We start from the raw sequence: 9,765 nt of genomic DNA, 5'->3' as shown, positions 1-9,765 counted from the left end.
TTTCAGTCTCTGGTGTAGACTGCGATTTGTTTCTCCGAAGAGATCCAGCATTATTATTTTTTCCCCGTCGCGTGTGGAAAGGTAGGATCTTGAGACTTTTGCTGACATCGGGCTTTCTTTCCTTCCAGCCTGGTTCCGCCCTGGGAAGGAACCTCAGCCGTTCATCGTCTTTCAGATTCTCTTATCAAAAGATTCGAGGTGTCTTGGACGTTAAGGTTTGGATGTAAAAACTGCTGCGCCCACAAAAGCGGGTGCTGAAGCGCGGGCCCCAGGGTCGTGAGCCAATACAATCTGGGTGATTTATTTAATCTGGCGGATCAGAGACTCCTCCGAGCGCTTCCACCTGCCGATTCCCCCCCCCCCCGTTTTTTCTATCCACCCTCTTAGTAGTAGTATCACACTAGAGAAAATATCATGCCTTGGTCAGACCACATCTGGAATATTGTGTCCAGTTCTGGGCACCACAATTGAAGAGAAATATTGACAAGCTGGAATGTGTCCAGAGGAGGGCGACTCAAATGATCAAGGGTCTGGAGAACAACCCCTATGAGGAGCGGCTTAAGGAGGTGGGCATGTTTAGCCTGAAGAAGAGAAAGCTGAGAGGAGACATGATGAGCCATGTATCAAGGTGTGAGAGGGAGTCAGAGGGAAGAGGGAGCAAGCTTGTTTTCTGCTTCCTAGGACGAAATGGAACAATTGCTTCAAACTACAAGAAAGGAGATTCCACCAGGAACTTTCTGACTGTGGAAGCTGTTCAGCAGTGGAACTCTCTGCCTTGGAGTGTGGTGGAGGCTCCTTCTTTGGAGGCTTTTTAAGCAGAGGCTGGATGGCCATCTGTCAGGGGTGATTTGAATGCAATTTTCCTGCTTCTTGGCAGGGGGCTCGACTAGATGGCCCATGAGGTCGCTTCCAGCTTTATGATTCTATGAACCACTTTGAATCCAGTTTCTTCCTCCTGCAGAATTCTGGGGTTTGTAGTTTAGTGAGGCTGTTAAAGGCTCCGCCCTAAACTACAAACCCCAGAATTCTACAGGAAGCAGAAACTGGATTTAAAGTGGGTTTTTTTTCTCTAGTGTGATGAGTAGGGTGTAAACTATAGTGAGATGGGTGCCGCTTTCTGCGGGTTAAGGGAAGAGGTAGACCAGGCTCTCCTGCAGATTCAGTCTCATTTGGATTAGAAAGGAGTCGCAGAGAAAGAAGCCTTTATTATCCGGGACTGGGCGGTGCGGTGCAAGAAAGGTCCCGCTTATTCCTTTTACCCTTTCCCACCATTTCGTTTGGCCTTTCTTGTCGCTTGCCCGTGTCTCCCTCTCTTCATTTCTTATCTCTCCTTCGGCGCTTTGAAAACCGCCTTTTCTTTTCGTCGGTCGTGTTGGGACCTTTGGTTTCTGAGACTGGATCTACACTGCCCAGTAATCCAGATCAATGCGGTTAATCCACATTCTGCAACTGGATTATAGGGCAGTGTAGCTCCACCCTGAAATTCCGAGAGAAAGGAAGAAGAAGGGAAGCAATGGAAGGGCGCGGCGGCGGCAGCGGGGGGCGGGGGTGGGGGAATGAAATCAGCCAGAAAGCAGCGTTTCAAAGAGTCGGTGGGTCGGAGCTGAAACCGCACTGAAGTGTTAATCAGTTAGGGAGGTTTGATATAATTTCCAAAAGGTTTCACTTAGGCTTGGTTGATCAAGAAAAAAATTGGTTCTAAACTCGTTTCGTTTCTAGGGGGCGCCAACGTTTCGAATTTCAAAGGCCTTCCGAAATTTCTGATTTCAAAATGTCGAAATTTCCGAAATTTAGTTAATTATGAATCAATTCGTTAATGGTGGACGCAATTGCGCAATGTGCAAAAAACAACTCCAAACGGGACAGGGGGAACTTCTGAAGCATCCCTCTCCCTCTGTTACTGACTGTTGGTGATAAAACTTACAACTAACAGAAACCAAATTAAAATAAATTCAGGATGAAATTAAAATCACTTAAAATTAATTAAATAATAAAATAATAAAATAAGTAATAAGATAATAAAATATCTCCAGGAGGAGGATGGGGAGGAAAGGCAACGCTGGCACCTTTTTTCTCCTTCTTTCCCGTCTTAATAATTACAAAATAATTACAAAAATTTGGAAAAATTGTTTCGATTCTTAATTACTCCTCACACTATTCCTGCATGGCTCAATATTGGATCGAGCCAATATCGAATTAATAACGACTTTAGAAACTAACGAACACGATCAAACAAGCCTAGTTTCACTTAAATTCAAGTCTCTTCTGGAATGATTGAGGAAGCCTTTTTTATTTTCTCCAGATCATTCTTAGGCCCTTTCCACACAGCTGAATAAAAGCCCACATTTTCTGCTTTGAACTGGGATATATGGCAGTGTGGACTCAAATAAATCAGTTCAAAGCAGATATTGTGGGATTTTTTGCCTTGATTTTCTGAGTTATAGGACTGTTAAAAGTTATTAATACATTTGGAAAAATAAACTATTTTGTATGTGTCTTTTCTCTACAGGTGTATCATGGAGACAGACTTCAAGGGCTAATATTTTCACAAAATAAGGACAGTAACGTTAGCATCTGAAGCATTTGGACTATTTACGTTGGCCAAGAAGGCAAAATAACATTTTATGCAGGACCAGGGGAGAAAACAAATAATTTAGCTGGGGAAAGGCACAAAATGCAGTGTGTGATTGAATGGTAGTTGAAGGTTTTCCCCATTGATCAGTCACCATGATGAACTCACCATGATGAACTATCTTAACTAGTAAAAATACATGGCTGCAGTGTTTAATACAGAAGAGGGCAAGCAGTATTTGCCTGTGAAATCTAATACAGAAGAGAATGAAACCATTAATGGAGCAGTCGAAGTGGGCATCAGATCCATAGAGTTTGCTACAGATGGTGAGTTGTGATAAGACAGACAGGACTTTAATATCCAGGAAAGCTGTGAAGTTATCACTAGCCAAAATTGGAAGTAAAGGCCTGTTGATCTACACCTAAAAAGGAAAGTTTCCTCCTTTTGTTCTTTTTATATATACTCGTCCCATTTTTATTCCTGATAAACTGATTTTCATGTTATTTATTAGTTGTCATACTTGTGTGATCATAGGGGACCATAAGACTAATGTGTGTGTACAATGTGTATGTTTTGCTCTCATAAAATGATGAGAAAAGGACTCACTGCTTTTCTTGAAACCTTTGTACTTTTATCAAGTACATACAATATAGTCTTGGGAACAAATGTCTAGGTCCTTTGAAACCAAAGCTTGTAGCTCTTCTGTTATTTAAGGACATGATATAAGCCAACAGAAAACTGTGATCTGGACTTTTAAATTAACTTCACATCCTTGAATACTACTTAGTTTTAGGATTGTGATGCCATTAACTGTCATTGCAAGACAATATGAAATTCTGGGATTTGCAGTTTGGTGAAACACTAGAGATATCAGATTTCAAATTCTTAATGCCCTTCCCTAAACTACAAAACTCAGGATTTCATAGGATGGTTCTGTGGTTGTTAAAGTAGAATTATAATACTAGAATGTAGACTGAATGTTTCATTAATTACTTTGTTCAAAATTGTATGTTTATTGTGCCACTGCAGGCAACTTCCTGTTGAGGGAACATGTTAGAAAATCAATTGGATGGCCTTCAGTAAGCAAAATTGCCTCTGGCTCTCCTGAGATATGACTGCAGACATGTCAATGGGCTAAAGGTTAAGATTTCAGCAAGCTCTAAATAGTCATAAGAACAATACAGATGTGTTAGAAACAGAAAATAAGCAGAGGAAGCTATTGCATGCCTTATCACCTGGTTGTATTCTTTCAAGTCAGGCCCTGTATGGGCATTGTTTGAAAGGAAGTGTTAATGGACAGTTAAGGAGATAGGAGGAAGTCTAGAGGAGATGCCCGAAGGGGGAAAAAAATATCTTTCTGAAGTTCCCTTATTCACTGATGTTCTATCTTGAATTATTACATAAGAATGTTGGAGCCATACTAAGTATAACATCACCCTTTCTTTCTTTTAAATTTAAGGACATGACTGGAAGAACATTGGGTGCTATAAGAATAAAAGAGGAACGTGGATCATATATGGAACGTGGTTTTATTTCGTGATTACCATCATACTGCTTGGACTTGTTCCAATCTTTAGTATTTTATTTTCAAGTGAGTGAAATTGGTTCATTAGTCCAATCATATTATACAATCTATCAGTTTATTTTTTAAATAATTAAGATTCTTAATACATTTCTGAGCACTCTAGAATGTTTTTTCTCAGCTCCATTGAATTATGCTTCTCTTTCTGCCTTCCATCATTTAAAAATTTAATGAATTCTGTTAATATCTGGTATCTGAAATCCTTTTTGTCACCAGTGAAATCAGAAGAAAGATGTCCAGATCTTCTCCCTGCTGTCCTTGCTGATCCCTGTCCAGGTGACTGGGTTGGGTATAAAAGGAAATGCTACTATTTTTCTCTGACTGAAGGAAACTGGACTGTTGGCAGCAGACACTGTTCTTCTCATAATGCTTCCTTGGCTGTGGTTGATTCCCAAGAAGAGAAGGTATGTATAAAAAAATTGGAGATATGTTAATTGTGAAGCTTGCTCAGATAATTTGATGCCACTAGCATTCTAATTACATCATTTTGTAGAAATTATTGTATCAATTTATTTTACTGTGTGTGTGTGTGTTTTGGACTAAACTGTAATAATCAGCCATGAGGTCTTTTCCAAGAATGAAAACCAGTATAAATATGACCTGACATCAAACAGAACAAACAAATAAAATAAACGGCATATATTCTAAGAGGCAGTGACTACCACAACTTTATTTCCATGTGCTAAATGAAGTTGTTGGAATACTTTTGTATTTCCTGAGTTTCACTGCCCAGGATTTCTTTAAAGTATGTGTAGAAGTTATGAGGGGTTTGGGGATGGGGAGTTGGGCGGGCCACAAACTTCACATATTCACACTTGACATGTCCAGTTAGAGCTATGGTTTTTCCAGTGTTTTATCAAGCAGTTTTATTTTTGCTTTCTTTAATTCTTGTATAAGAGATCAAACAATTTGGAGTTGATAACATGTGTTCCCTTCCTTCCTTAATTAAGGATTTTCTCTTGCGCTACAAAAGCCCCCCTAATCACTGGATTGGTCTCCAGAAGGATTCAGGCCAACCCTGGAGATGGATCAATGGCAGCATTTTCACAGGAGAGTGAGTCTCTTTTCTCTTCCATATGAAGCAATCAAATTGGGATTGGTAGGCTGAAAACTAGAGAGACTTTAGTTCCTTCAACACCTATGGAAAAGAGAGGATTTTGGCAGATATTGCTTGATGACTGCCAACATGCTTCTACACAACCATTCAAGCTGAAGAAGCCTTCTTCAGTTGGATGGTGGAAGTACAGGCAGGCTTCTTCAGTTTTCAACCAGGCAATCTTAGGTCCAGTGCTCAGAAATCCTAAGTGCAACAACATGTTCAGTCTTCAATATTTGTTGTGTTTAGGAAACTCAATCCTATCAATAGGATAAATGAAAATTGAATTTTTTTTGTAGAACTTACTTTAGGAAGTTGGTGGAGCAATATATGGTGGGGTATATGGAAGGCTGAGATTAAAATGAAATACATTTCCACCTGAACATTAGGAAGAACTTCCTGACTGTGAGAACTGTTCAGCAGTGGAACTCTCTGCCCCAGAGTGTGGTGGAGGCTCCTTCTTTGGAAGCTTTTAAACAGAGGCTGGATGACCATATGTTGGGGGTGGTTTGAATACAATTTTCCTGCTTCTTGGCAGGGGGTTGGACTGGATGGCCCACGAGGTCTCTTCCAACTCTATGTTTCTATGATTCTATGTTTCCACATCAATAAGGCCCTTCAGACAGCAAACAACTGAAACTGAGAGCAGGTCCAGAGAGAGGAGATTTGTAAGAGTCAGTCACCAAAACAGCATACAAAAAAGGACTATAAAAGTAGTAGTAGTAGTAATAATAATAATAACTTTATTTATAGACGGCCCTCTCTCCCTGAAGGGACTCAGGGCGGTTTACACACACAAAACAAAAAGACAAACATTTAATGCCTCAAATGAGTACAAACACATCAAAAATAATACAAGATAACGCAAAATAGCAACAGTAATCTTACAACAAAACAATTAAAGGTCGAAATAAAACAGTAACAATCCAATAAGACATAATAAACTAAAGGAGGAATAAACATTACAAAATATACCCTAAAAGCAATTAAGATATAATTATATTAAAAATGGCTAACCCTGGGGTTCATTTAAGATACATCGTAGCAACCGTATAACACAAGTGAGTTAGTCAACATACCAATGGGTTAAAATGTCCTAGTCCTCCTCCTCTCCATAAGCTAAAGTGCATAAGTGCATTTTCAAACGTTTCTTAAAGGAGAAGAGGGTGCAGAGTATGTTTATTTCTTTAGGAAGAGAGTTCCAAAGCTGAGGAGCGATCATAGAGAAGGACCCCTCTCTCTTTCCACCAGCCGAGCTTGTGATGGAGCTGGGCCTCCTTCACTGACCACAGTGCATGAGATGCTCTGTATGGGGAGATGTGATTAGATAAATAGCCTGGACCTGAACCATTTAGACAGGCTTTATAGCTAACAAGCAGCAGTTTGTGTTTAGCCCAGAAGCAGACCAGCAACCAGTGGAACTGCCACAGCATAGGAGTCGTCCTCTCATGATGCAGAGCTCCAGTTAGCAATCTGGCTGCTGATCTCTGCCCTAATTGCAGCTTCCAAACTATCCCCAAAGGCAGCCCCATGTAGAGGCTATTGCAGTAGTCCAGTCAGTATGTGACTAAGGCATATACATATAACAGATCTATAAAGAGCACACTTTATATGTTACTCAACTGACAAACCTGCCCTGAGTAGAATCGGTGGCTCCCACAATTCATATGGAATAATGCAATGGTCTAAAGTAATAAAGCCATATTTTCAATGCTGATGTCTAATCACATGACAGGAGCAGGATTACTTCAACAAAACATCTAGTAAATGGATTAGTTTAATGAATTGCAATTCTTGTAGTTCTCCTATGAGTTATGGCAGGTGATAAACTGGCCCAATCTTCCTGTCTTGCTTTTCCAAAAGATAGCATACCACCATTTGACTTCATTCTAGCTATTATTCCCTGACTTAACAAAGTTTTGTTACTTTTCAGGCTTCTTATGGAGGAGGGAAGAAGATGTGCATATTTGGACTATAACGTTGTTGGTAGTTCCAGCTGTGGAATGGCATTATACTGGATCTGTAGCAAAGAGATGACTAACACCTCTCAACAAAGGATTCACCCAGGCAGGAAGCAGCCAGGCTTTGAAGCTGCAAGGACATTCAATGCTAATCAAGGTGGACAATTGCAACATTCACTTTCCTCAAGCAGACAAGAGTTCTTTCTCCCACCTTGAACATTCGACAGATACATAAACCTCACCTGACTAGTTTCCAACAGATCTCACAACCTCTGAGCAGGCATGTAGCGAAGGGGGGGGGGGGGTAATAGGGGCTTAACCCCCCCCCCCGAAATTTTCATGGTGGTCTGCGAGAAGGCCTTACTGGTGCATTATTTAAACTGTTATGTTTATTCCTATCATGATCTGATCACCATGCTCAATATATCCCATATGCATGGAGTATTGGGGTAATGATACAAAAGGTTTGCTAGGGTAGACCCTCTTTCACTCAGACTCAGCCCCAGCCCCCCCCCCCCCCCCCCCCCAGAATCAAAATCCTGGCTACGGGCCTGTCTCTGAGGATGCTGCCTGCCATAGATGTGAGAAAAACTTCAGGAGAAAATGCTTCTGGAACATGGCCATACAACCTGGGAAACCCTCAGCCACCCAGTGATTCCAGCCATGAAAGCCTTCAACAACACAGATGACTAAAGACATTGCCTGGACTGCAGATGATCTCCCCAAGCATCTTCATGTAGACGTTAAACAACATGGGAGACAGTATTGAGCCCTGTGGGACCCCTGGGTTTGAGCAGGTGTCTCCCAACAACACCTTCTGGGAACGGCTCTCTAGGAAGGACTGGAGCCACTGCAGAACAGTCCCTCCAAAGCACATTCCCATGAGGCATCCCAGAAGGATACCGTGGTCAATGGTTTCAAAGGCTGCTGAGAGGTCCAGCAGAACCAACAGGGACACACTCCCACTGTCTAGCTCCCAAATGACAAAATCAATCCTCCCTCACCCTAACCCCACCAGTATTCAAATTTGGGCATATTGGGTATTTGTGCCAAATTTGGTCCTAATCCATCGTTGTTTGGGTTCTCAGTGCTCTCTAAATGTAGGTGACCTTACTTCTCCCCCAAATCACTGTCAATTCCTCCAAACCCCTCCAGCATTTTCTGTTGGTCATTGGGGTTCTGCGTGGCAAGTTTGGTCCAGGTCTGTCATTCATGGGGGGTCTCAGTGGTCTGTGGAAGTCAGAGCTGAATCAGGTGAAGGTACTGCAAATCTCATAATCTGTTGTCCATACTCCCCAAAACATATTGTTTTCGCAATGAATCACTATGTTTTACTTATGTTCAATTTGAAGCAATGAAAATACATCCTGCATGTTAGATATTATTATTTACATTATGATTCATAACAGTAGCAAAATTACAGTTATGAAGTAGCAATGAAAATATTTTATTGTTGAGGGTCACAACAACATGAGGAACTGTATTAAGGGGTCACGGCATTAGGAAGGTTGAGAACCACTGCTCTAGATCTGTCCTGCTTGCATTCTGTGAATATGGAGATAAGCCTACTTTGGGTCTCAGTTTAGGAAAAGAAACCCAGAGGCAGAAGAAAATAAAGCGAAATTTTAAGAAGCAGACATAAAGTTTTATTCCCAAGACAAAGAAAAAGCAGCATAAGAATTCTTAGAAGGCACTAAAGGAGGGACAACCTAACGAGGCCCATACTCCTCCCACCAAATTTTCATCATTCAAGAAAGCGAAAGGAGAAATCTCATGACATGGTGTGATAAGCTTCTTAATCAGTAAAGATAATGGCTCTGTAGTTAAGGGAATTTCAGCAACTCCTTGGATATTGGACTATGTCTCAGGATACCAGAGTCATGTGACTTTGGGCAGGTCACAAATATCAGCCTCATAAAACTCCATGATAGGGTTGGTTTAGGTTTGCCATATGTTGGAAATTATTACAGGGTACACAATATGTTGCTTGTATTCACAGTTGGCCAATTCAAAGTGCTGGCGTTGGCCTATAAAGCCCAAGTTACCTATCTGAACGTATCTCTGCCTATCAGCCCGCCAGGACCCTAAGATCTTCTGGGGAGGCCCTGCTCTCTATCCTGCCTGCTTCACAGGTGCGGCTGGCGGGGACGAGAGATAGGGCCTTTTCTGTGGTGGCCCCTCGGCTGTGGAACGCCCTTCCTATGGAGGTAAGATCAGCCCCCCCGCTAATGGTGTTCCGAAGAAGATTAAAAACTTGGATGTATGAACGGGCATTCGGTTAAACAGTGCAATGAATGTGATGATTACAGGAATGGAAATTTGGACGACGGATTGGATCACGACTCTAGTTATGAGATGCATTGTGTTGTCTATTGTTGTGTCAATATTGTATATTATGCTTTTATGGTTTTAAATTGTATATCGTTGATTGATTCTTATCCTTGTTGTAAACCGCGTTGAGTCGCCTGTTGGGCTGAGAAACTGCGGTATACAAGTAAAGTAAATAATAATAAATAAATAATAATGTTGGTTCTGTGTGCCAAGTTTGGTCCAA

At 41.3% G+C, this 9,765-nt stretch overlaps 1 protein-coding gene across 1 annotated transcript; it reads left to right on the top strand.

Moving 5' to 3' along the window:
- The first annotated feature begins 15 nt into the window (after positions 1–15).
- Positions 16–7,485, top strand: LOC137096378 (C-type lectin domain family 2 member D-like). Its single transcript, XM_067465532.1, has 6 exons — positions 16–81; positions 2,510–2,898; positions 4,032–4,163; positions 4,371–4,558; positions 5,105–5,210; positions 7,177–7,485. The coding sequence occupies exons 2-6, from the start codon at positions 2,772–2,774 to the stop codon at positions 7,425–7,427; spliced, it is 804 nt and encodes a 267-aa protein (XP_067321633.1). The 5' UTR covers positions 16–81; positions 2,510–2,771; the 3' UTR covers positions 7,428–7,485.
- Positions 7,486–9,765: the final 2,280 nt, after the last annotated feature.

The sequence above is a fragment of the Anolis sagrei genome, chromosome 2 (assembly GCF_037176765.1).
Source record: "Anolis sagrei isolate rAnoSag1 chromosome 2, rAnoSag1.mat, whole genome shotgun sequence".
Classification (NCBI taxonomy): domain Eukaryota; kingdom Metazoa; phylum Chordata; class Lepidosauria; order Squamata; family Dactyloidae; genus Anolis; species Anolis sagrei.
This window is presented reverse-complemented; position numbering and strand designations above follow the sequence as displayed.

What these genes read in the sequence shown, in the direction of transcription:
- LOC137096378 (XM_067465532.1), top strand. Translation starts at nt 2,772, where the DNA reads ATGGCTGCAGTGTTTAATACAGAAGAGGGCAAGCAGTATTTGCCTGTG. An exon ending in TTGATTCCCAAGAAGAGAAG is followed by an intron (nt 4,559 to 5,104) that starts GTATGTATAAAA and finishes TCCTTAATTAAG; the next exon opens with GATTTTCTCTTGCGCTACAA. An exon ending in CAGCATTTTCACAGGAGAGT is followed by an intron (nt 5,211 to 7,176) that starts GAGTCTCTTTTC and finishes AAGTTTTGTTAC; the next exon opens with TTTTCAGGCTTCTTATGGAG.